The sequence below is a fragment of the Perca fluviatilis genome, chromosome 11 (assembly GCF_010015445.1).
Source record: "Perca fluviatilis chromosome 11, GENO_Pfluv_1.0, whole genome shotgun sequence".
Taxonomy (NCBI): Eukaryota; Metazoa; Chordata; class Actinopteri; order Perciformes; family Percidae; genus Perca; species Perca fluviatilis.
The window spans coordinates 27738992-27766957 of NC_053122.1; the positions used below are offsets into that span (position 1 = coordinate 27738992).

Below are 27966 nucleotides of genomic sequence, written 5' to 3' on the forward strand. Positions count from 1 at the left end.
TCGCAGAGCTGCGCTCACCGACTCGACACCGCCAACAGGGATGCAGCGAGGGCGCAGCGCAGCCTGAAAAATGGCACCACCACGCGTCCTGTGGATCTATCCATCCCTTTTCTTCCCGTCCTCCCTGTTCTTCCTTTTTCACGCGTTGTCGCCGTGCCGAGCCTTACGGAATTACCCGGAGAATGAAGGTGGGTGTCCTGGCGTGGTTTTGTGTGATCCTTAGGTGGAGTGAGATGACTTGGTTGTGCGCAGTGTTGGCGGCTGGGGAGCCCCATCCCGCGGCTCCACTTGCCGGGGAAGGAGCGGAGCGCAGCGGCGGAGACTCCCGTTAAGTGCTCGGCTTGGTTATGAATCATGCATAAAGAAAAGCGGAGAGAGAGAGAGAAGGGCTGTTCGTCACGTTTTTCTTTTCCGAGCTTACTGACATTAAATTTGTATGACATATACACAATACTGCCATGCTGAAGATAGAGAGGGCTATGTAGACATTTCACTTTCTGGCAGCGGGAAAGCTTCTTTCGCATGTTATTAATCTCTGTAACTATATTTATTGCATTCAAGTAGCCTAACTTATAAAGATTACGCCAAAACAACATTGACATGTCTGCCAAAACCCCTCTTAGTTATTAATATCTTCATTATAAAGCACTGATAAATGTTGTTGTTTTTTTCTGCTGTAGCCCACTGCCTCAGTCTGCAAACGAGGAGCAGCAATTACATTAAATTTGTCACACGCTGCTGCTGAGCCTCTCTCACTTATTGTATTAACATCGATGCTCGGCCTGAAATTAGCCAATGCATTTACTCACTAACTACTCCTGACTGCTGCTTGGTGGGCTGAAACAGGGGAGCTGGCTTGTTTAATGGGAAGTTGCACTAAATGGAGAAAAGAACAGAGCGGTGTGCACAAGTTATTTCCACAATAACTGCTCTATAAAGCAAATTGTAGGCTATTTGAATTTTTTTGCTGGCTGGCTGTCAGACAGTCTGCCTGGAGATGATACAGCTGTGACTGGATTGTCATTCTGTGAATCATTTCATTGGGTATTCCCCAAAGCTCCAGTCAGTCCTGCTGTGTAGCTCAACAAAGCTCTCCATCCCTGTTATGAGCTGGATGATTTGCCTTTCATTGATATTTTCTGTCTTTTCTTACTTATTCTCTCTCTCTCTCTCTCTCACACACACACACACACACACACCTTAAACACAAGTATGCACACAATGACAGCTTTGATGGGATCTCCTGTCTCTGGCTGACTTAACAGAATAAGCTGCGTGTGCATACATGCCGCTAAAATGTATGTCACAGCCCCGTGGAGTTCACACAGAACAAAGGGTCTGGTTTTTTTTAATGACTAATACACACTTTTTCAAACAATCTGCCAGGCAGTCCACGTTTGTGTGTGACTGACTTGGTCGTTCATCCGGTTATTTCTCTGTCCTGCTGTGTCAGATTATTGGCCTAATTTGCACCTACTAAGCCCTTAGCCCGACTTGTGTGTGTTTGTGGAGGGTGTGTACACAGTTCAGCTCATTGCCCGGCTTGTGTGTTTCTTTGGAGGGTGTGTACACGTTAAAAAATATAAACCAATGAAGCCATTTTTGTTTCAGCCACTCCATGCCCTGTATTTACCTGTTCGGCCTCCCAGTTTTCATGCTGTGATTGCACATTCAGCTGAGGAATTGCTCTTCTTTGTACCAGTTGTGTGTGTGTGTGTGTGTGTGTGTGTGTGTGTGTGTGTGTGTGTGTGTGTGTGTGTGTGTGTGTCTTATATTTGTCTATGAGTGTGCATATTCTCCACCCACATATCTCAGTAGTCATATCATTCCAGGAAATCCTCCCTCTGAGTCTGCCGAGTAGAAGCGAGGCTGTCATAAAAGAAGAGGTAGAGCTCTTAAGGCTCAATTAAGAACAAAGCCCCATTTGAAAGAGTTGATAGTGTTAGCGGGAAAATATTGTTAAGCTGACAACAAGCTTGGTTTACTACCAGAGCTATTGATCTGCTCCAAAATTGTTGGCATTTAGAAGAATCTCAGTTGTGAGGCTGGACCGGCAGCACACGGTGCTTCCGGAGAATTGATACAATTGTCTGAAGCAAAGTTAGCGTGCGTACATGAGACGTGATGGAAAAGGCTTCATTCATAAGTTGTTTTGATGAAGAGCATCCTCTCAAGGTCTTTGTTATCAACAGTAAGAGGAGGAAGAGGAGTGGATGAGTTTTTGCGCACCAGCAGAGGGAGCCCAACACACCCCGTGTCTGAACCCTGAGGGCATACTGATGTAACAGCAGGGTGGACGCTCACAGGTCTCCCATGGTTCCTTTTTTTTGTCCCGCTGTGCTCGTCCCGTCTTTACTTTCCTCCCATGTCCCTTCTAACAAGGTGGAACATGTGTCTTCTCTCTTTTTTTGTTGTTGTTTCTTTGCACCCCCTTTCTGCATCCTCGTGCAGATTCCTGGTGGGGGAGGGAGCAGAGTATTTCTATTTTTGTGTCTTTCCTCTCTCTCTCTAAATATACCTCCTCAATCCTGGAAAACATAAGAGCATGACTGGGAGCCCCGTGCTTCCTTCCACCGCACTTGCATAATGATTCGAGTATACTAATAGAGCTAGATGAATGATTTAACTCCAAAATCTGCCTGAAGACTGCGCGCAAACGGACGTATAATTGAATTAATTTACAAGAACGGGCGGAAAGGGAGAGGAAAAACAACTAAACATGGGAAAAACGTGACTCAACTGTGGTTTATGGTATAGTCCTAATGCTTTGTAAGGTTAACATGAGGGTGAACAGTTAGTGCAGAGGCAAGCACATGTAAAGCATGCCCTCATTTTGCACACGCATCGTATGATTCACACAAGGTCCTGACTGTGGTATAATGTTGGGTCAAAGGTCTCCTCTGCTTTAATTGCTTTAATCTATAATGGTTGCTTGTAGTTATCGGCAGAGCCATACCTCAAGTGTGTGCGTGTGTGTGTGTGTGTGAGTGTGTGTATGAGTCGGAGAGATTGCAATGCTCCCATGTAACAACCATGACCTTGGACAGAAGAGGATATAGATCTGCGCTCTCATCAGAGAGCAGCGGAGACAGACAGCAAGCGCCTGCACCCTCCTGTTTTTCTCGTCTCCCTCTTCCACTCCGATCCATCTCTAATCCCCCTCCTTTCATATCTGCCCTTCTCTCCTCCATCTCTCTCTCCTTGATTGTTTCCCCATTTGTCTTCTTCTTCTCTTCTCTCTCTCTGTCTCTCTCTCTCTCTGACCTCTGACTTTCAGTAGCGCTGTAGGCAGTTGGACAGCCACTGTATGTTTTCTGTAATGAGGCGGAGCTCCTATATCTGGCTTAACATAGGCACACATGGACGTACTGCATGTGCACATGCACACCTGCACACACACACAAACACACACACACACGCACACGCACACGCTCATCCTATCATAATGTATGGCTGGGGGGCAGTTTAGCGGTCTTGGTCCAGAGAATAGTGTCATGTATTACTGGGGCTGGCTGATAGATGGGGTTATAAATACAGCGCAGTGACAGAGAAGGGTATGAGTGTGTGAGAGTAAAGAGAGAGAGAGAGAGAGAGAGAGAGAGAGAGAGAGAGAGAGAGAGAAGAATCGACACAGTACCACTCTTAGGCCTGTTTGTTTAATATGAAGCTATAGTCAGCAGCTGGTTAGCTTAGCTTAGCATAACGACTGGAAACAGGGGGAATTTAGCTAGCAGGCTCTGTCCAAGGGTAAAAAAAAGGACCTGCCTACCAGAACCTATAAAGCTGACTAATTAAACATCTCTTAAATCTGTGCAAAAACAAAAAGCTAGGAAGTCACTGCACCCGGCCGAGAAGTAGCCCTATATATATATATATATATATATATTTCATTGTGGGTTATATGTTATATATATATAACATATATAACATATAACCCACAATGATATATATATATATATATATATATATATATATATATATATCATTTTGGGTTATATGTTATATATATATATATATATATATATATATATATATAACATATAACCCACAATGATATATATATATATATATATATATATATATATATATATATATATATATATATATATAACATATAACCCACAATGATACCGCAAATAGTAACTTTTACAGTGAGACTTTTATACATATTAAACAAACGAGATATAATGTTTATAGGTGAGCTTTAGGCTAGCCGTTTTTTCCCCTTTTCCAGCTTTTATGCTAAGCTAAGCTAACCATTTACTGACTTTAGCTTCATATCTACCCGTTAAATGTCCACTATTCCTTCTAAAAAAAGTCTAAAAAAGTCTGCTGATCTATTAATGCGAAATTATATCCCCACCAAATTTGGCAGAATTAAACCTAACGTGTCAGACAAGACTGTCTGTAGACTGTGCTGTTTAAAAAAACGATAGGAAAAGCATCTGGACTACATTTAGCGGTATGCATATGTATATACATAAAATTATTTTTTTATTTTATGATGCAAACAAAACCGGAGCTAAATAAACAAAATTCTTTCTGTTTTGCTTGCTTTTTCAGTATTAAAAACCTATAATGTATGTCAGTGTGCATTTAACTAATTTTACATTTTTCACAAGTTGACACATAAGACAGCAACTGAATTGTAACACATTCAGCTCCCACCAGTAAGGTGACCATGCGTGTGCCTTAAACAGCTATAACTAAACTTGAAAAGTTTTTGGCTTGAATGATTTCCATCGGATGCAGAGTTCATTAATGTCAAAGGAGCCTTTCCCTCAGTGTGTGCTGTCTGATGGCTGCAGTGAAGTTTGGGTATAAGTGGGCCCCCACCATGTCTGCTGACACCCCTCCCCCTCTGAGGCCTCCCTGGTATAACTGCTGGTCCTCACAATCACTGATACCCCCCCTTCCCCCCCCCTCGAACACACACTCCAATTCATCTGCCTTCTCCTCTCTCTGCCCCTCCTCACTCACATCCACCCCCTGCCCTGACCTTTAATTTGGCTAAATTGAATTTGGTTGTTTCCGTATACCTCTCCCTCTCTTTCTGTTTTTCTCTTGTTGCTTATTCTGCGGGCTTGGCTCGTGCAGCGCCTGTGAAAGGCTGCATTAGCCAGCTTTACAAACAAACAGCCGAGGATTTGGGTCAGACATAGATAAAGTAAGCATGCTGGCCGGCGCTCTTCTTCTTTTTTTTGCTGATGAACGGCTGGAAAGGTCTGGGAAGAGCAAAATACCTGAGAATCTGGAATTTAACTGCCAGAAAATATTCATACAGCTTCTTCTTGATTGTATGTTACAAAAAAGATTCATGAATTTAAAATAATCTGTGTACCTATTTATTTAGCACATGAAATTGGTCAAACAAATGTATATATCCAAGTATTATAGCTGTTAAATAACTCCCTTCATGACTGAAACATGACTGAAAAAACATTGGCTATGTGTTCAAATACTTAAAATGACCTTAATTAAAGTTTTCAGTTTGGAACTTTTTATGTGTATTTTGTAGCTTCTCAGATGCTTTCATGCAAGTCACAAATGGTTACTTTTTGTCCTTTGTTGGCCCCGTTTGCTGATTTGTAGACCTGTTTCTTCTAGACATTTGTCTCCAGACACAAGGAGGGCTAATGTTATCGATGCATGGATATTAGCTGAAAAGCACGGGTCCTGTAGTGGTTTGCCAGACAAAACTGAACAGCAGCAAACAGGGTCAAGCTAACAAAACGTCTGTTGGTTTGGTCTGTTTTGATAGCATAATTCCCTCACGAGTTTCCCTGCAGTACATCCACCCCCTTGTTCTTTTTAGCTTCAGTGTTTTGCTTGTTATGCTCGTTCTGTCTCTCTGTTTACCACTTGATGGTGTCCACATCAGTGCAAATTGGTTTAAGTTGAGGCAGCAGAACAGACACACAAGTTGCCAGACAGACAATTACTCTAGAAGTGTGTGTGTGTGTGTGTGTGTGTGTGTATGTCATATGGGTGTGTACCAAGTCAGATAAAGTACCAGCAGAAACAACCTCTTTAAGCACACATTTATCTGACATAAGATGTTCTAACCTCCACTGCTGTGGCTCACTCCTGAGATTCTGTCTGTGTGTGTCTGTGTGTGTGTGTGTGTGTGTGTGTGTGTGTGTGTGTGTGTGCTATTGTACCATCAGGGAGAATGCCATAATAACTAAAAGAGCACAAAAAAAAGCAAATAAGAGGGAAATACACACACACACAACACACACACACACACACACACACACACACACACTCTCGAAGAGGGATAATTTAAAGAAAGACAAAATGTTCTGTGCTGTGTCGGGAAAAAAAACACCTTTATCACTGCTCATTCACTCCTCGTGAGCTATTTTAATTCAGTTCTTTAAAGCAACGGTGGTGGGATGCGTCACAGTTTGAGGGTTGTGCGTAGATGACGTGTCCGTGGTTTGTACTGCAAGTTGTTTCTGAATCCTCAAGGTCTCCTGTTTGTGTTCGCTCGTGTGTATGTGTATTGTGTGTTTGTGTGCGCTTTGTAATGGCGGTGTGTGGATGTGTTTGTTGCTCTTTGCCCTTGATGAGTTGTTGGCATACTGGAGGAAGAAGCTTATTAAAAAAAACAAGTGTCTGGATCTGACCGGGTGTCACAGTTCAACAGTGTAAGCATTCAACCAGCACGCGCAGACAAACCCGTACACACACACACACACACACACACACACACACACACACACACACACACACACACACACACACACACACACACACACACACTCCAGAGCCTCTTCAAGCGACAAACAAGGGCAGTGCTCCTGTCATAGACTGTCAGAATGGCATCTTTTCTGTTCTGCTAGTGCTGCCAGTGGATATGAAATAGCCGAGTAGGGTAATGCGCTTTCTGCCACAGTGGAAGGGGGAGGAGGTCCAAAAAAATGCAAGCTCAACGAGGTACCGTTCCTCACATGCATGAATATTCTTACAAACATTTTTAGCTTTGCGCACCATCTGCCTTTTTGGGTTGGCAGGTTTTTTTTGTCTTTGTTTTCAAGGCTTTGGAGAAGGTTTTCAATAAACCATGTGCATCCCTTTTAGAAATCTCTTCACTAAAGCAGCTGCCTTGAAAAAGAGCTTCTCGACATGACAGTTTTTACCCATTTGTGACTGCAGTGTAGATTATAAGACATCTTAAGACATCATAAGACTTATGGCTGTTATATTGACTTTTTTTTTTACCTGAAATTTGATTAGATTCAGGAAAAATCCCACCTCACAGTTTAGACCTACAGTAAGAGCTTTTGATAAATAATGTAGATGCATTTTCCCGTTTGTCTCGTTTCATTTTCCTGCAAATGTTTGGCGTGGTTAACTGAATAGGCTTCCTCTTAGTATCAGTTGAACAGAGAGAGTATTGCACAAAAATATATGATAAAATGGTTGTGGTTGAGTTGAATGATGTTTATGAAATCCAATTTGGTAATATAAAATAGTTTGTGTCAAAAAAAATGGATATTTAAGAGCAAATGAGTCAATCCAGTCAAACATTTATCAGCTTTGTTTTGCAATTTAGGGCTAAATGATTATTATTATTACTTTGATTATTATTTTTCAGACACCCAACTACTACTTAGCCATGCATGTAATAGCTAATTGAATTTTATTGGTGTGTTTCACAGAATCAGCATTCATCTTTTTTTTTCTTTTCAGTGATCTGCTCCTGTCTATCACTCACTTGTATAGCTATAGGCTACTTTGTAATTATTCAGTCCAACCCAATTTAATTTTGTGTGTGTCGAAGTGTGGAGGATCAACATTACATTTCTCTGAACTGAATGGGAAGTTAGAAAGCGGGGGTAATTGAACTGAATCATATAAGAATTAGGATTAGAATTTAATTTAAATCCATTGAATTATTCATAGGCACATTCAGTTGGCAGACAGCTACAGTATCACACTCAAAGAAGAATAACATTTCCCCCTCTGATATCGTGCTGCATCCCATCTCATCCTGCGCAGAACTCTCACTGAACAATGAAATTAAAACTACTGCAGATTGGAATTGGAGGGAAACGCCTGCTTTGGGGAAAACACATCCCACGCACACAAATAGAGTCTGAAAATCGGAAGTGTGAACACAAATGTTTGTAGTTTTGCTGTAAAATAATTTCTCACATTCCCTGATATCTGGTAACCGAAGGAGTTACAAAATAAAGCTTTAAATTCAGGGTGTGAAAGAACGGCTGAAAGAGTAATATTTCCAAACACTTCACACCTCTTTTTTGTTGTTGTATTATACATGGAACATGTTCATCAGTGTAGACTTTTAATACAAGAGTACAGACAGTATTAGCCAAACTAATGTAAATCTGTATGAATGCTAAAGATGTTGAAGGACTGTAGACATTAAATGCAGTTTGTGAACATACTGTTGGCATAAAGCATCTGACCAGCTAAGAAACACAAACTTTAGATTTACAGTTCATAAGTCAATATGTTCAATTATGAATGAGAACATACTTCACATTTACTGTATGTGAAAAGGGATATTATGCTCATTTTTACATGCTTTGATGTTAAAAAAAAACCATTATTTTTCTCATACTGTCTGTCTGAATATACCTGTGTTTACCCTCTGTCTGACACTCCATTTTAGAACCTGTCTCTTTAAAGGCCGGGACACGCAGGGCCGAAAATCGGCTGTTGGACAGTCTGGCGAGGTCAGTGACCCGAGTCTGTTCGGTGTGTCCCGTGCCGTCGTCAGTCTGGGGGGCTGTCGGCGTTCATTTTCGCTGACCTGACATGTTCAGTCGGCGGCAGGACTAGAGTCTCTCAAAATCTGACGAAAATCTTTTAAACTGACCTTTGTTGAGCTGAAATGAAGACAGATTCAGCAACTGCATGGCCTATTTCTCGCTTAACCCTTGTGTTGTCCTTCGGGTCCCAGTGACCCGAAGGACAACACAAGGGTTATGTACTTCCGTTTACTTTGTTGAGAATTGCTCTCTAAACAAGGGTTAATACAGCACCTTAGTTCTTGTTTGTACAGCATTTTGGTCAGCTTAAACTGTGTTTAAATGTGTTCTAGAAATAAACTTTACTTACTTACTTTACAAGAAACAGGGTTTAGAGAGCAATTCTCAACAAAGTAAAGGGAAGTACATAATCCTTGTGTTGTCCTTCGGGTCACTGGGACCCGAAGGACCACACAAGGGTTAAAATGTTTTCAGAAACATGTTTCAGTGAACTATTTTAGTACAATATGAGATCGTATTCTGAACGAGCAGCCATGACAGTCTGGCTTTGAATTACCGGAGAAAACAAACCCATGTGACGCGTTCGTCCAATCAGCTGCCGGTTTTCATTTTTTGGGCAACAATACAGAGTAGCGCCACCTGCTGTTATGGAGACGTATTACATCTCGTCTCTTTGGTGTGTTCTGTGGCACTTTTTGGACAGTCGACGGTCAGCCGTCTGGTCGGTGTGTCCTGGCTTTTAGTTCCCCTCCCGAAAAAAGCCTAGTCTGTTCTGATTCGTCAGTGGAAATAACCTATAAACAATTTAAAATGAATGTTGATATTCCTTAATATCTTGCCACTGTTTGGCCATGAAGTCGCCCCTTTCCTGTACACACATGCAAGGTGCAAGATGGATTCATATACGCATTCAGTACACACACACACACACACACACACACACACACAACACACACACAAACACAGATAAAGATACAACACACACACACACACACACACACACACACACACACACACACACACACACACACACACAATCCCCATTCAGAACTATGTCTTAATGGAAAAAGTCCAATAAAAGCATCGTAGAAAAAAAGAGGTTTGTGTATAAAAAAATAATGGAAAGCAAAAGTCACTTGAGATAAGGATAAGACGGATTGAAACGGCATGAGTGAAGGACGAGAGCGCGAGAAGGAGGGAGGAACCTAAGGGAGAAGAGCCTGATTGAAAGCCTCTGGTGGTTTGTGGATGAGTGGAGAGAGTACTGATGAAAAATACAGCAAGACTGAAGGAGCTGCGAGTCCTGATACGACGCAGATTTGTTCCTAAAGTTCAGAGCTCAACCCTTCTCACTCCTTCATCCTGCTCTCCGTCGGCCCGTTTTGTTGCCCTGACAACACTCTCAATCGTTGAACTGAACTCTCAGTGGAGTGGAAGCAGAGGAAGATCTATGTGTTTGGCGGCACTAATACTGGGATATTGGGTGCATGTGTGTGTGTGTACACTTGTGTGCAGTGTTGGAACTGTTTTATTCATTGCATCTGAGTACAGTAAGTTATCTCGTTGTATGGAGCAAGCTGCAAAGCCACGTCGTACTAGAGCATGTACTTAAATTTCACTCTGCATTTTCTTATCTAGTTTTTTAACCTCTGTTGTCTTGAAGAAGAGATTTTAATCTCGGTGGCAATATCTTTCTGATGAACTGAATTTAGTTTAATTTAATGGTTATTCATATTTTGGGAAGTATGCTTTTATTTATTAGCTCTCTTGCTGAGGGTCAGATGAGACGATTGATACCAATCTCATGACTGCATGCTAAAGATTAAGCTATCGCAAGCAGCCGCTTGTCTTATCTTTATTTTAGCATTAAGCTGATGAACGAAAACAACAAGGCTCATACACGTTAGCCTGGTTGACACCAGACCCTTCTCAGTTGTAACTGAGAGTGGGTCTGGGGAAGGTTCATTCACAGCCCATTTCCAAAGGGGGCGTCACCAACGGACGCCGCTCAAATGCCTCTGGGCGCAATTGGATAGTCCTTCAACCAATCAAGTAGCCTGGTTAACACCAGACCCTTCTCAGTTGTAACTGAGAGTGGGTCTGGGAAAGGTTCATTGACAGTTCATTTCCAAAGGGGCGTCACCAACGGACGCCACTCAAATGCCTCTGGGCTCATTGGATAGTCCTTCAACCAATCAGACCAACGATCCGGGTGACGCTTTTCACATCCAACTAAAAAAATGTGATTCATTCTGGTTTTTGGTGTCGTCCCTCCACGCCCTACTTTTTCCTTGCAGGTGTTGCATATTGCTAACTTGTTATCTTCTGCACACACGCTGAAGAATTTCCAAACAGCTAACATGTTGCAGGTTCATTCACGAGGCTCCCTACATGTGCAAGAATAGGTCATGGTGCAAGGTCATGGTGAAGCACGGCTTCGGTAGCCGTCATGTTGAATGTAAACAAAAAGCTGCTCGCCGTCGCTGCGCTATCCTCGTCGCGTAAAGCCCGCCTCAACGGTTGTGATTGGTGTTAAGCCCGCCTCAGCGGTTGTGATTGGTGTTAAGCCCGCCTCAGCGGTTGTGATTGGTGTTAAGCCCGCCTCAGCGGTTGTGATTGGTGTTAAGCCCGCCTCAGTGGTTGTGATTGGTGCCTCAATTTTGAGGACATTGGAAATGGGTTTGAATGGGCTCTTCGCCAGACTGACCTGCAGAGCAAATCTCAAATTTGCTGGAAAGTCGTCAGGGTTTACCCAGGCTACCAATCAGACCAACGATCCGGGTGACGTAGCAGCGACAGCGGCATCAACGGATTGCTGCGCTTCGGCGGCCGTCATGCTGAATGTAAACAAAAAGCTGCTCGCCATCGCTGCGCTATCGTCATCGTGTAAAGCCCGAATCAGCGGCTGTGATTGGTGCCTCGGTTTGGAAACATTGGAAATGGGCTTGAATGGATTCTTGGCCAGACTGACTTGCAGAGCACATCTCAAATTTGCCGGAAGTTCGTCAGGGTTTTCCCAGGCTACATACATGTAGTATCAGCATGTTGCAAGCCCCGCTTTGTTATAGATCACGTCTAACAATGTAATATTCTGTGTTCTGAGCTGAAAAAGATCTTATGAAATCATTAGGTAGACCCATATTGTACTCTATATTGAGTCTGTGTGGTGGTCTTATTGAGCAGTCTTTCTCTTTTGTGGCACTGGCACCAACTTGTGTGTGTGTGTGTGTGTGTGTGTGTGTGTGTGTGTGTGTGTGTGTGTGTGTGTGTGTGTGTGTGTGTGTATTTAAACATCCTGGTCTCTTTGTGCGCCAGTCTGGCTGTTGGCAGCGCTGTTTGATTCTTGGCAGGTGGATCACAGCTTCTTGCAGCCCAGCTGAAGCTGTTGATACCGACCAGAGAGAGAGAGAGAGATAGAGAGAGTGGCAGAGAGACATAAACACACACAGAAGGAGCAAGAAAGAGAGTGAACCAGACAGACAGACAGACAGACAGACAGTGAGAGGAAGAGAGCCCACCGGGAGGAAACAGGAGTGAGAAGAAAAATAGACGGACACAGAAGGAGATGAAGAGACAAAGAGAAGGAGAAATAACATGTTTGGGGGTTTCTGCACACGGTTCTATATAGTGTCAGAATTTGTACAGCATTTGTCCAGGAATTTAGAACTTCACATCCTCCACCTCCTCCAGAATGTAAACCTTACAGTGTGGTGCTGAAAATCAATAAGACAGCATGTCTCTCTGTAATCGAACAACTCTCACAGTAATCAGGTCACATGTGTATGGATCTGTGCACCTGTGCCCCTTGATGAACGCTTGGGAAAAATGTGATCTGTAGTTGTCCCTGAGTGAGACTGTTTGTGTGGAAGTGGTGTTTTTAGGTAGAAAGGCCGGGGAAAGACGTCACAGTAGATCGATTTCTGTTTTTGTGTTCTCACTGAGTGTGAAGAATAATGTCAATACATGAATGTTGAACCTTGAAATTTGCTCCACTGTGGGTATGCTATGTCATGTTTAGCAGCTCAACAACCTGCAGATTGTGTGTGTGTGTGTGTGTGTGTGTGTGTGGAGACACTGGTCATCAGATCGAACATGGCAGCATGCAGGCCTGCTTAGATTTCACCAACACACACACACACACACACACATATACACACACACACACACACACACATATACACACACACACACACACACACACACACACACACACACACACACACACACACACACACACACACACACACACACACACACACACACAATTTAGCCAGATCCCTTGAGAAAGAGAAGAGTGAGAGAGAGCTTTTAGAGATGGATGGACAGATAAGTCCATTATAAGAGGTGTGGCTTTGTTTCTGTTTGGGGGAATCAATGCATTTTCATAATTTCTTTATTTTCCATTCTCGTCTTTGACACACACAAACACAGACAGGTACACACACACACACGTACATAGGGTATATGCATACTGGCTATGTCAGCAGACAGGAAGCTATAGCTCATACATAATTGATGAGTCCAGTCATTGATTACTAGTGATAAGTGGTATTGACAATAGGTGTGAGGGGATGAGAAAAAGTGTTGATGTGTAGGTTTATATGTGTGTGTGTGTGTGTGTGTGTGTGTGTGTGTGTGTTTTTTCCCAGTGGGCTGCAAAATGGCCTTAGATGTAATGGCTTCTGTTACACATCAGCTAATAAGACTTTAGAATCCGATTTTTTTGTTGCTTACCACTAGAAGTTGGCCTTTCTAGCCATGCGGATAGTTGGGTATTATTAGATATGTCTCAAAGATTTCAGCCTCCATAATAACAGTGATGGAATGTCATGGTGCTCACAATTTTGGAAAGTTACAGCTAAAAGAAAAGTTTTAGTTTTAGTGTATGAACGCTGTCTCTCCGCGTTAGGCGAGAAGATAGATTGTGGAGTGTGTACATTTCTGTGGACTTAACAAACCAGCTGTGTTAGTTAGTGAGCTTTAGAGGTGCTGGATACCAGCTTTTTGAACTTTGAACAGAGCAAGACTAGTTTCCAGTCTGCATGCTGCGCTGCGCTATTCCTTTGAAAACTTCAGCAGCAAATGTCTTTCACAACACAAACTGAGGGTGGGAGTTTGCACTAAAAATGTGCACTTATTCCAATGATTTATTAAATACACTTCATAAACATACTATACCGAGAAATAAGGTAAAAGGGAGATAAACTGGAGGAAAATGACAGACAGAACTTGACTTTTGCGGAGTTTTGAGATCAGAACGTACACAGACACACACATACTTGCCATCCGTGACCGTATGTGGCGAATAATAATAAAGTTTCTATACAGTCAGTGCATACGTGGCTAGCTAGCTAACAGCTTACTTCTGTACAGTCCATAAATTGGTAGTTTGGATTGAATCAAAACATATATAGCACGAATACAGAGGTTAAAATTCACATATTTACTCCACAGGATATTCTGCAGAACAACCATTTTAAAAGGGAAGAAAGTAGTTCCAATGTGTTTATAACCGGGACATTGTTTCTCCAACTGAAACTGCATATAAATGGAATTTAATCATTGTTTTAAGCACTAAAGATACCACTCAGGGAAGTGAGAAAATGTGTTTTGTAACTTGAGGGGTTGCACTCTCTCTTACATTGCAGTAAGTGTGTCACGCTGAATATCATTGGCATAACTCTGACTCTGACTACGTGAAACAGACAATTTTGCTCAATTCCATGAAGTTTCTTGATGGGTAGCTTTAATCTCCGAGTGTGTCTTTGCGACAATGTGTGTGCCTCTCCGTTGGGTCTTGAAATCACATATTATTATACTATTGTGTCCAGTTGTCTGTATGCCACTCAAAAGCCAAAGCAGTTTATTTTATTTTTAAAGCCCAATATCAAAAATCACAAATTTGCCTCAGGGGGAGACACCCTCTGTCCTTTCCGACACTTACTTTAGATAAGGAAAAACTCCCCCCAAAAAAACCTGAGGAAAGCTGTCTAAATGGTCTTTAGTCTCTGTGAATACACACATGGGCTGGAGGCTGCCTCTGACCTTTTTGCTGCTCAGCACCTCTCCACTGTTTCTGTCTCATCCCTCTCATTGAATCTATCTCACTCTCCCTCTCTCACCCGGGCTCCGCTGTGCAGCCTCTCTCTCTCTCTCTCTCTCTTTGCTTTAAATATACCGTGCGCACTCTTTTCTTTGTCGCTGTTTTCTCACCCAGGCGCTGCTGTGTGTGCGCCCTTACACGTGCACGCTCACATGTACACCCACTAATACAGCATGACATGCCTCCCTGCTGTCACGGTGTGCTGAGCTGAGGAGAACGGCTGGGGTTCACTAAGGGCTGATGAACAGCATGGGTGCGAAAAGAAGAGAAAAAAGGGGGGAAAGATAGGAAAATAGGAGGTTGGAGCAATTTTACAGTCCCTTTGTTATACCTACAGGCAGTATGGATACACAGAGGGGTTTGTAAACAGGCACTTTCAGTCCTCTTCAATTGAGTGATTAGCCTCATTTGCATTGAGGAGGGCAAACTCGGTTTTCTTTTTTACTCGGGAATATATTTTTCCAGGTCACTGCTTATAAAAATTGGAGGGGAATATGAACGTGTGCTGCTTTAATGTGAGGCAGTCGGTTCAAATTGTGTCAGGTCAACGACTCGCCCGTCTGATCTGGGATCTGTGGATTGAATGCATAGGTTGAAAGAAGAAATGTCGGTAGACGTAGGGTAACCTGAAAGAGCCACGGTGAGAAGAACGAGAGAAGCAGCAGTCTCTGCAGATGGATACTGATTAAATATTGATGGTCAGCGGTGTTGAAGGCTTGATTAGGACCTGACTGAGCCAAGCCTTAAAATGCACGCGCACACACACACACACACACACACACACACACACACACACACACACTAACAAGTGACACACACAGGTGGAGAACGTCGCTCCAGAATCTGAGCAGGTTTTCATTATGCCTCCCACTGGTCAACCTGCCACCTTCCTCTCTTCACTTTTTCATTCTCACCTTCCTGCATCCTCCCTCGAAAACGTTGCTTTCTTCTCGCGATAGCACGCCAATGTAAACATACACGCCACATGGCATGTTATTGCCACGTGGCAATAACATGCCATGTGGCGTGTATGTTTACGCCCGCTGTATACATCGTAGACATAGACATAGGATAGCTCAAAATGCGTACCGATAACACGCCACTTGGCTTAAGAAAGTGGGCGTGTATGTTTACGCAAAGTCATGATGTCACGTTGCCGTGATGACTAAATGGAGGCTCGAAAGCTGTTGAAAGGGCTGGTTCACACACGTGACAAAAACACCGATTTTCACACTTAACAGTATAGTGTCATCCAGCCATGGAGATAGTTTCGGTTTTATGTGCCGAGGTTTTGAGATATCCATCTCCAGAAACAATGTCTGGAAGATCCACAGAGCAGACGATCGTTTTCATGGGGACTATTTCTTCGATAGAGTCGTATGAGAAAGGTGTTCACAGAAAGGTCTGTGGATTCTCCAGAGTTTTCACTCTTTGAGTACCACAAATAGAATAACATTCACCTCTATTGTATTTGGGGGGACAGAAATCTTAGAGATGTGTACCTTAAAACGTCTGCACGCATAGGGTAAGTGAGAAAATGACCTTTTAAAGGAAAACGGGGATTGAGGTTGGACTCAAAGCATTCTTTAAATTTTTCCAAAGTGACATGTTGAATCAAATCTCTCCCGCTGTGTATAGCCAACGATTTAGCTTTGATAAAGCGTTTTTCGGACCATTATAACAGCTGGAGGCTCTAATTTGTGCAAACTAACACATGTGCCCGTGTGTGGGCTTCACAGGATGACGAGTATTTTAAGACAAACGCAATGTATTTAGCCATATATTGGCAAAATGAAACAGTTTGTAATATAATGAGAACAGGGATGAACAGCAAAGCAGTGGATTATGCTGTAGGTCTGGTTTGAGAAACAATTTGGTTTGTTTTATGTGGCGTACAAACTTTCCACACAATCCATTGCGACCACTTTTGAATACAACTCGACCACAGCCTCCTCTCTCCGAGCTTCAAGTGCCGTTTTCTCAAGCCTACAGGGCGACTGGTTGATATCACTTTAATGTCTAGAATGTAACTGTAAAATAAACTCTTGGTGCCTCGTACTCCGTTTCACTGACTGACTTTGTGTCCAGCTGCAGCACAACCACAGTCATCTCAAAGTTGAAATGATATGTTTACCACTGCTTGTGATTCCACTGCTGTTGTACTCCAACACAACAAAAGACACCCTTGTATAAAACATGAAAACATCTTGGGTTTTATTATATGGAAGGTTTTGATGGTCACGTAATGCTTTCAAGACAGCAAGCTCTCTGCACTGTATGTGGGGAACATTAACGTTGTTTTAAGGAAATGGGGATTGAGAAATAAATGCAACTTTCTAAAGTATGTGTGTGTTAATGCTTTTTGTTCTCTCTCTGTCTCTCTCTCTCTCCTCTGTGTTCTTGCAGTTACGTTGCTGGACTCCATGTCAGCCTTGGCCGACCTGGGCTGGGAGGCTTACCCTAATGAGGGGGTGAGTATACACAACACACAGCAGACAAAAAGCATCCTCTCTTTATGCCGGAGCTGGCACCAAAAGCATAAATTTGATCACAACTAGCGGGGTTGTGTTGACATGTTTTATTTTCAGGGAAGGAGCGGGGACTAGTAGAAGTGGCAGCACTGGAGTGTGTGTTATAGGGAGCACTGGGTTCTTGAGCGCTCCTTGCTAAATCGGGAGTCTGCAGAGGGAATTTAGAAATTATTTCCGCTGTGCTGAAAACGCTGTGGCACTGGAGCCTCCATTTCTTACGGGTTGCGATTTTTTGGGATGGAGTTAAAGGACGGGGTAGACGGATAAATATTCTTATGTAAGAGGAGATGTTGTGTACCTGTTTGTGTTATTTGCGTGTGTGTGTGTGTGTGTGTGTGTGGGGGTTATGTAACTAGCCTTTTGCAGGTACTGTATAGGGACCAGGGGAGTCTGGAGTGCAGCCACCGTGCATCAGAAAATGACATCATAGAAGTGAGAGGAGAGGAAGAGGGCGAGAGCGTCGAGAGGAAGAACGACAAAGTGCATTGAATAAAGAAATAAGATTGGGTTCCGTATGTCACTCTAGCGCAGGAGCTGATGAATGGCGCTGAATTAATTCTATTTCCCCTCGATTCACACTTCTATTCAGCGTCAGTGTGTTAAATCGCAGGATGCCACACGCTGTTTCATGGTTGGGCGCAGCAGAGAGGCAGCTGAAGTGAGCCGAGCTAAGCGAGGATGTTTTCTCAAGCAATCAAGGGTTTCAAGTTCACTTTATTTAAATGCTCCGATTGTGTGGCCATATTGTGGATGTTTGTGGACGTTTTTCTCTCTTTTTTTTTTTTTTTTTTTTTTTTCATCGAGGTACTTATAGAAGAACTAAATGTGTTCCATCTGTGGCTAAGCCAAAAGGTTCAATCTAATTTTGAAAACCAAAGAGTACACAAGTTACTTTTATTGAAAATATGGTTCAGTTTGGGGTGGCTTAATCATGGCCCCGGAAAGGCACATGTGTTGTTAGTTTACCCTCAAAGAAATGTGTTGGCTTGAAAGTAAACATATATATATATATATATATATATATATATATATATATATATATATATATATATATATATATATATATATATATATATATATATATATACACATAGTGAGGATCTAGCTTCTCCTCCCTGAATGTGTACAGAAATTGAGGAAACTGGCTCTATGGGCATCCACACAACCCCACCCTGTCAAAATAAATGTGACAAATAGATCCTTGATCACACTATCATTGTAAAAACAAAAGTGTTTTTCTTTGAGTTTCTTTACTTTGGGGTCAGGCACAAGCTCTATCAGCTGCTTTATCTGACCAAGGACATTATTAAATTACTTAAAGCTGGTAAAGTCTTCGCTGTGATGGTTCTTATTTCGCCTCGTGGATACATGAAGGAGATGTTATCTTATTCCTAGGTGAACCTGATCCTCCTCACTCTTTTTTTCTTTTAAGTCTCGTCATTGACAGTTAAAAAGACAAACGCAAAAGGCTACATTGGATGAAATATTAGCTGCATCTGCTTAAACTAGGCACACCTTTTCTTTCAGTTAGCTATGACTTTGCCGTAAAATAAAAAATAATCTGAGCTGGAAGGCAAACAGGAGTAAAGCCATACAATGCGGGTGCAAGTGGCATTAACAAAAAAGTGAAAGGAGTTTCAGAATAAGTCAAATCACTCATAAATGGATTTGTATTCCACTAAATGGATTTGTATTGTTTACATTTGTCTATACACAGAGGACAGTCGTGTGCTTGTGTGATTGTGACGAACCTAAGGAAATGCCATGTATAGTATTTGTTAGGGTGTGAAACTAAATCTTATGTATGTACGACTTTTTTTTGCGACGATTTTTAAAATCAATTCTTTCCCCTTGAATCAATATGCTTTATCTATTTCTTTTTACCAACGATTCACCTAAATATTTCCTGTTTACACAGTATCGCCGGTGGCGGCTACTTCATATCCATTTTCAGCATAACAGAGCGAAAGCAGGAAATGCAGAAAATCCACGTTATGTTCTTCCTTACAAATGAAATCAATGTCAGACTGACATGTGATGTGCATTCTTTTCTAGAAAACAATTAGTTTTTTGAAATGTCTCAGGCTATATTGTCCCTAGAAGTGTATTATTCAACTTTTGTTTTTGTTAAAGGAGGCAAAGAAAATCCCAATACTCAATACCATCGAATCGCAATACTTCTAGAATCGCAATAAATGAAAATCGCGACACAAATCGAATCGGCACCCAAGTATCGTGAAAGAATCAGATCGGGACAAATGATATCGTCCCAGCCCTAGTGTCTGTCAGTGAGTTGTGGAGCAAAAACAGGTCGATGCATCAATGTATGGACATATGCTATATGGTCAGCAAATCAGTTTTAAATATTGCAGGATGAAATAAGCAGAAACAGTGAGCTGGTAGATTAAAAGCTGGGGATGACAAGCTCTTACTGCGGTTTGAGGAAACGGATCTACAACACATAATAAAAAAAAAATATATTTTACCTTGCAGGGCTTTCTTGAGTAAAACCACCGTGCCAACACAGCTTGAATTTTGGTATAGAGCAGTATAGAGACGAGTAGAGGCTGCCAATCCTGTTGGCAACTCTCCTGTTTGTTTAATAGAATTATACATATGTCTCAAAGTAAATATGGCAATGATTTATTAACAGAAAAGGATCCAATGTAAAGGAAAAGAGAAGGGACAGAGTGTGATAGGAGAGTGACAGACTGAGAGAAGAGAAGGTGCCAGTGCTGTGAGAAGGGGTCTTGTGTTTCATAACAGGAGGATTATCTAGTTGACCTTTGAACTTTAAACCTGGGGGGGGGGGGGGGTTGGTCTAAACGAGAGGCGATTCCCACCAATCTGAGACCACTGTCTACCTGAATTAGCCCAAAACCACACTTGACCCCTGCAGGTCAGGCTTAATCCAAGCCGTGCGGGGCCGGATGTGCCTGAGACCGCATGGAGCGACCCACTTCTGTCACCAGGCAGGGGGGGGGTTCCTCGTGAGGGACACAAAACAGATACGTCTTAATGATGTCTGAAAATGGAGGGGGCCCCACGGCATCTCTACTCCCCGCCGAGGCTCCTCAGCCCTCTTTTCTCCCCCACCCACCCCGTCCTGTTTCTTCATCTTCCGTCTCTGTTTTTCCCTCCCCTCGCCTCCTCTAGCCCTCCCCTCACCAAGACCAAGTTTGTTCCAGAGTTTGGGGGCCAATTAAGTCCCCGTAGGTGTAGCCATCAGCTGATTGCAGAAGAAGGGATATTATGTTAAGCTGGTGAATGGTTGAACTTAAAGCCTGATCCGACGTCTCTGCTTCACTTCAAAGCAATCAAGCGGGCTGATTGGCCGAGGTGATTGAGGGTTCAGGAAGGAGGGCTATTAATGTTAATTAGTGCTCAGACTGAACACAGTGTGGGCGTGCATGCGTGCGTGCGTGCGTTTAGACTCTAGAGTAAGAGACAAAGGGAGCTTAAACTCTTCAGCCTATCCAAACATTTTCCTAGTTGCGTTTTTGGTCGATTTTTCTCTCAAGCGGCTAGTGTATCGTTAGCAAAAAAGGGGGGGGGGGGGAGGAGCAGGTTGTTTTCACGTTCACAAACCCACCTGTGCATTACACAGTGCAGGCAAATGTGACAATGAACAGACTCGCCAACTAGGGAAATAAGTCGCGCACCAGGAAGTGGCAGTAATCCAGCCACTCCAAACTCTGCCTACAAAGAAATAAACAAAGACATCATAAAGCCCTCTTTATCCCTCAATGACTATTCCCATAAATGCTTTAATCACCACTCCCTGGGGACTCAGCTTTCTATGTGTGTGTGTGTGTGTGTGTGTGTGTGTGAGTGTGCGCGCGTGTGTGTGCGTGCGTGCGTGCGTGCGTGTGTGTGTGTGTGTGCGACCGTCCTGTGATGTCCGACTGGTCTCAGCTCTACACAGATGGGTCTATTTAGCTGCCAGGCGCGCCTGTAATTTAACAACATTCATTCCTCTTTCTCTCTCTCTCTCTCTCTCTCTCTCTCTCTCTCTTTTTCCCTCTGTCTTGTGTTTTGTTCTTTTAATTAAATCGAGAGCTCTCAGTTGTTGTGAGCACATAATGTCGAGCAAGACTCCAGTGATACATCCTTTATATATATGTAATCTTTAAACTCTATTTGTCTCAGCTGGCTGCAGCAGCTTAAACAGTCTTCTGCCTCGTCTCCTTCTTCTTCTACTCCCTTTGCTTCCTTCTCTCCGTTTCTGCCGTTCTGAAGCTATGTTGGGTCATGAACAAGAGAGATCCCTTTTTTTTTTTTGGAGCTCCAAATCCTACACAGTAGATGTTTCAGCGGAGGCTGTGGGGGATTAAAAGTATCTGAGTGTGCGAGAGAGAGTTGGAGAGAGTGTGTGAGTCTATGTGAGAATGTGTGTGTGTGTGTGTTTTTTTTAATGTGGGTCTGTTTTAGCGCTCAGGACTCGGAGGTGAAATGCGTCAAGCCTTTGCCGGGTTGTTGGGCCGTCACATCAGATTAACCTCAGGAATCCAAGCTTAGCTTGCACTCTGCTTGTCTGAAAGTTTCTCTTATATTTGCATTTTTTTTGCTGCTTTATTTGCTTTTTTATTAGCCTGTCTTCTCTCTTTTCTTTATTTCTTTCTCTTCGCCTCACTGTTCATCTACCGTTCGACTTTCATTTCAATGTTAAATAACACATTAGGGTTGACAGGTAGATAGCCCCGTGGGTCTTGGTGTGGGCAGGTGTGTGTGCACATGTGAGTGTGTGTGTGTGTATCATGCCTGCACAGGGTCTGTTTTTACATGGTTGGACTACTGTAAGGTGATATGTGCTCATCACTCTGGAGCTTACAGCTTCAGTTTTCAAGATGATGACAGGATCTCAGAACAAAGATGGTGGTCCTCTCATCCCTCACCACAAACTAGGACTCATCCAGTGTGTGCGTGCGTGCGTGTGTGTGTCTGTCTATGTGTGTGCATTCGTGTAGATAGAAATGTTTTCCTGCTCATGCGAGAAGTGTTCTCAATTACTGCCTTAGTCAGAAGTGGAAACAGATGGTAGCAGATGACGGGAGACAAAGTAGCTCTGTCCTACCTACTCCTTCTCGCTCCCTCTTTCTCTCCGCGTCTCACTCACTCTATACACACACTCCTACCTCTTCAGCGCTAAATCACGCATTCACTTTAGAAAAACAGGCTCACTCTTATGGACAAAGACAGTCCTTCAGTCATCTTGACACAGATCATCACTCACATTCACGCAGACATGAAAACAGAACATGCAGGCTTAGCGTTGGTTTGCACCAAAACCACAGCTCATTGAACTTGGGCCCAGTTTCCCATAAGCAATCTTTGGACTGAGATCTCCTTTGTCCATTGATTGCCGATGAAATGAGACGATCTCACAGCTGAGCGGTGCTGTTGTCGAGCCGGCCCTCCGCTGCTGAACGTCACTCTGCCACTTGCTCTTCGATTTGGAATGTATGTTTAAGTCGAAGGGATTTCCCTGTCAACTCTCCCCAAACACTCACCTCTTCTCTTTTGCACCCTCCTTTCCTTTCTCCCTCTCCTCATCCTGCTCACCCATTCCCTTCCCTTCCACTCTTTCCTTCACCTATCTTCACCCTCTTTTTGTAACACGTTGTCCTCACATCCCTCCCAGTATTTTGCTATTTTCTTTTCTCTTTCTTTATCCCATTTCTTTCTTTTGCTCTCCATCTAAAACAGGGCTCTTCAACAGGGGGTCCGGGACCCCTATGTCCTCAGAGTCAATGCAGGGGGGCCTCCAAATTTTAAAAACCATGCCAACAATTATTAGGTTATTTTAATATCTTAGTATTCAATGCAAAAAAAGTATGTATAAAGGCTTTAGGCTGCCCTACACGTTATTGTAGACCCAGTTTATCATGCAACCTAATTTTATACAGTGTATGTAGTAGGGGGTCCCTGCTCCATCTCTCTTTCAGTTAAGGGGTCCTTGGCTTAAAAAATATTGAATTGATCAGACCCCTGATCTAAGAAAAAGTGTGAATAAATGTCCAATCAGAAATCTCATGTCAAATAAACAGCTCTCTCTTTCATCTAGTTAGACCCACTTTGCTTTTCTACTTCTCCTTCCTCTCTAAAAACTCCTCTCTCTCATCCTCAGTGGGAGGAGATCAGTGTGATGGATGAGAGGAACACCCCGATGAGGACCTACCAGGTGTGTAACGTCATGGAGGCCAATCAAAACAACTGGCTGAGGACGCGTCACATCAGCCGAGAAGGAGCACAGCGCGTCCACATTGAGATCAAATTCACCCTGAGGGACTGCAACAGCCTGCCCGGGGTCCCCGGTACCTGCAAGGAGGTCTGCATCCTTTCACACACACGCACACACACGCACACACACACACACACACGCATTGTGGGTGGAGTAACTAGTAACATGTAACGGGATAACGTAATTTAGTTACAAAGTAAAGGTAACTGTTATCTGTTACCGTTACTGGGAAGATGTGTAATTAAATTACAGTTACTTATGAAAATGTCCATGATAACATTGGGGGTCACATCTGAATATTTTGTAAAAAGCTTAGCTATATGTTAAATAATATTATATATTTGGTTGCTTTGCATGTTTTTCCATGTACAATGTCTTCTTTTGCCATTTCCAGCCACAGCCATTTAGTAAAGTTCGATGCTATTGTGATGCTTTCGATTGGTTCTCCTGTTTGAATTTGCAGCACCACCCGTCTGACAATTAAATGACCTCCCGAGCTGTCATCACAACTTTAGAAAAGTAATCCAAAAGTTATTAAATGTGATAAGTCACATTACTCTGGAACAGTAATTGTAATAGTAATAGTAACACTGCTATGACATTTTAAATACGGTAACTTGTAATCAGTAACCTATTGCATTTCCAAAATAACCTTGCACACAGGATAATACACATTCACGTATTTAAACACACAGGCAGTACGGTGGCAGTTAGTAAATGTCCTTGTATCTTGTGTGTGTGTGTGTGTGTGTGTGTGTGTGTGTGTGTGTGTGTGTGTGTGTGTGTGTGTGTGTGTGTGTGGAAGCCCTCCTATTGCATTTGTTTTGCTTATTTGTTCACTCTTGCTGAGCAAGACTTTGAATTTTGATGAGCTCCATGGGTTCTGGTGTGTAGCTGTGTTCACTCTAAACTTCTTTTGGAGGGAAGCAAGTTATAAAAAAAAGAATAAAAGAAAGAAGACGCATTTCTGCTTTGGAGATCAATAGCACAGGAGTGAGTTTGATTTGGAACACGGTGGAGGCAGAAATTGTTTGCAGTGTGGGGGTTGCCTCAGAAGTAACAAATCACTTCTGCAGGGCTCCAAAATATTCCCTGAGCAGTGCTTTTAGTCTTTTGGATCAAATTGAGTTCAACGTTAATGTAATCAGCATTTCTTATACCCTTCCCTTCTTCTCAAATGCATAACGAGCGTAGCAGAAACATACTGTATTTGTCATGAAAATGGTTTAATTACAAATTGGAACAAATTCACCCAAGAGCGCACGCAATCAACACGTTGTTTAGCGGGCTCCGCTAATCAACTAAATCAGCGAATTAACTTCAATAACACTTCTCAGCATTTACAATTAAACCTGCCTGCTCTTCATACTTTATCTGATACAATTATGGTTGCCTCTGCTGCTTCCTCTTACTGCAGCAGAACATCTCCAGACAGCAAAAAGACATTAAAGTATGAGAAGCAAGCATGAAGCCAGTTTACATAATACTTATAAAATAAACATTAAATCAGTGTTAGGGAAGGATTTGTGTCCCCACATTTCACTGAATATTGGATGATTTCAGTATCGCAGCGTGGTTTCATGTTCTTAACATATATATTAATGTAAGGCCAGTCAAAAAGTGGTAGTTTTTGTGTTTACTATAATTACTTGGTATGAAAATCAATGCTTATTCTGCACATTATACTACATGGAACTGCAGAGCTGCAAAAATGACCTTTTTCATAATTTTATTTTACAGTCTTTTCCATTCAATACTCACTCAACACAAACACATAGTTCACTGTGATGGCTGATGATGAATAGATAAATAGACAAAAGGCAGGAAAAGAATGACATGAGAGAATAGCGCACAGAGAATGAAACAGAAAACGCTCTAGAGGCTTCTTTTGTGGCTCCTCGTATATTTTAACTTCTAATAATTTTTTTCTATTGTCCCCGGTCCTATCATATAAGCCCGATATCACTGCTCCTCTGTATTCATTTCTCTCTACTTTGTCTGCCCTCTGCACCCTTTCCACTCTCATTACATCTGCAGAATGAGAAGTGGAGATAATACGAGACAGTGCAGAGCTGCACTTGATGAAATTGCAGACAGGGTTGCTGACTGGCCATCGAGACAGATGGACTGAGATTTGAAAAGTAGCAGCAGAATAGCTAGAGCGCTATGGGGACCTTATTAAAACTTCACATTGGATGGACCTTCTCACTTGTATCTCTCTAGTTTTACTGTGTGTTATTCTGTTTTGTCTAAGAAGTTCAATTTCGAGAATCTGAAAGGTGATGGATGTTTGTCTTGCAGACATTCAACATGTACTACTATGAGTCCAACAATGCCAACCTGTGGTTCATCAAGGAAAGCCAGTATGTCAAGATCGATACTATTGCTGCAGATGAGAGTTTTACACAGGTATGGACACACAGACACACAGACACACACACACACACACACACACACACACACACACACTCATGTAAACATACATTGTTTAAAACTCATACACACACATAAAATAGGGTATGACAAAACACACAATGCAACAAATTACGGTTTCCAAATTACCTTGTAACTATCACTGAAGTGAATATGGCCAGTACTGACATCTGCCCAATGTTTTGTTTGTCTTCAATGAGGATTTTTACTCTTCGTCCTCCTTCTTTAAAAGGAAAAAAAGTGATAAAATGAACCAAAGTCTTTCCCATTGCGGCTGGATTCTGGCTATCTCCTCCTGTACTTATTTTAGCTTAAAGCTCTGTCTGTCTGCATGTGGCCATCTGATTCTCTAGCACAATTCCAAAATTAGATATTCACCATTTTGCCACCGACTCTTAGAAAATAACTCTGGGTTTGAATGTGGGTTATATTTAAACTAAGTTATCTTATGCCGTTTGCTTGCCAAATTGTCAGGATTTTGAGGACATCATTATTTCTGCCTTTCAGTCGCTGAGTTTCAGGCAGCAACATTGTACCAAAATAGAATTGTAACTTTTTGGACTAAAAAAAGAAAAGAAAATAAAATGCTCCGACTGAATTTGAATGCTCCCAATAAAGTTACCACCTAACACTGGGAAATGTGCTTCGTCTGCAGGTGGACGTTGGGGACCGCGTGATGAAGCTGAACACGGAGGTGCGCGACATCAGCAACCTGAGTAAAAAGGGCTTCTACCTGGCCTTCCAGGACCTCGGCGCCTGCATCGCTCTGGTCTCAGTCAGGGTCTTCTACAAGAAGTGTCCCCTCACTGTGCTTAACTTGGCCCAGTTCCCCGACACGATAACGGGCGGAGACACGGCACTGGTGGAGGTCCACGGTGTGTGTGTGAACGCCTCTGAGGAGTTTGAGGCTCCGAAGATGTACTGCAGCGCAGACGGAGGCTGGCTGGTTCCCATCGGGAGGTGTGTGTGCAAACCGGGCTTCGAGGAGAACAAGGACGTCTGCCAACGTGAGTCAGGGTCTGGGGGGGATGTATTTGTAAGTTTGTATGTATGGGAATGTGTGCGTGTGTGTGTGGGATAAAGATTTGTGCCGTAATGTGTAAGGTTTTACCCTCTTTTTGTCATATAAAATTGGAATCGAAAAAGATATCGTTTCGGAACCGCTATAGAAGTCACGGTATTGTTATTGTGACCAGTATTGAAATTTTTGGAACGATACCCAGCCCTAGTGCTGTTATGTATTTGCTTTAATGCTTGTATGTTATTGCACATTTTACACCCGAGTCCCTGTTAGTGTTTAGTTCTGTATGCACAGGTCTCATAAAGGTTGACCTTCCGAAATGAAAGAAACCCTGAGTGTCGAAGAATGACATGGAAGATTCCATAAGTTTACAAAAGTACAAAAGCACAGCAATCATATCCATTCGGCTCTCTACGGCTTGAATATGTGATGTGTAAATATGTGTGTGTTAACAGATAACAGTTACCTTTACTTTGTAACTAAATTACGTTAACATGTTACACCAATAATGCCTCTGTGTGTGTGTGTGTGTGTGTGTGTGTGTGCGTGTGTGCGCGTGTGCGTGTGGCTCTGTCTTTGCCGAACGACTGTGTGCAGATGCATTTCAGCACAGCAATGTGAATTCTGCTACGAAACTAAGGATGGAATTACAATGACTGTTTATTTAGGTTACTGATGTGTGTGTCTGTGAGGACAGTCATTGCAGGCAGAGAAAACGGTAAGAGTTGCTTTGAGGCATCTCCCTTTTTCTTTTTCTTTTTTTGGAGTGTGTGTTTGTCAAAGCTGAATATCTCATTTTCCCCACTGAGTAATGGAGAATGGTACGAGTGTGTGGGAGAAAGTGCTTATTGATGTGTGTTTGTGTTGTAGGAGAGGAAAAGGTATGCCTTAGG

At 42.6% G+C, this 27966-nt stretch overlaps 1 protein-coding gene across 2 annotated transcripts in view; it reads left to right on the plus strand.

Annotated features, from left to right (window-relative positions):
• The window catches only part of epha4b (eph receptor A4b), a 99127-nt gene continuing 71161 nt past the window's right edge, over positions 1-27966 (plus strand). For both annotated transcript variants that reach the window (XM_039815853.1, XM_039815854.1), the window contains exons 1-5: positions 1-188; positions 17254-17318; positions 23506-23706; positions 25921-26028; positions 26708-27059. In XM_039815853.1, coding sequence (XP_039671787.1) covers positions 71-188; positions 17254-17318; positions 23506-23706; positions 25921-26028; positions 26708-27059 — 844 coding nt within the window. In that variant the 5' untranslated portion in view covers positions 1-70. The remainder of the gene's footprint in view (positions 189-17253; positions 17319-23505; positions 23707-25920; positions 26029-26707; positions 27060-27966) is intronic.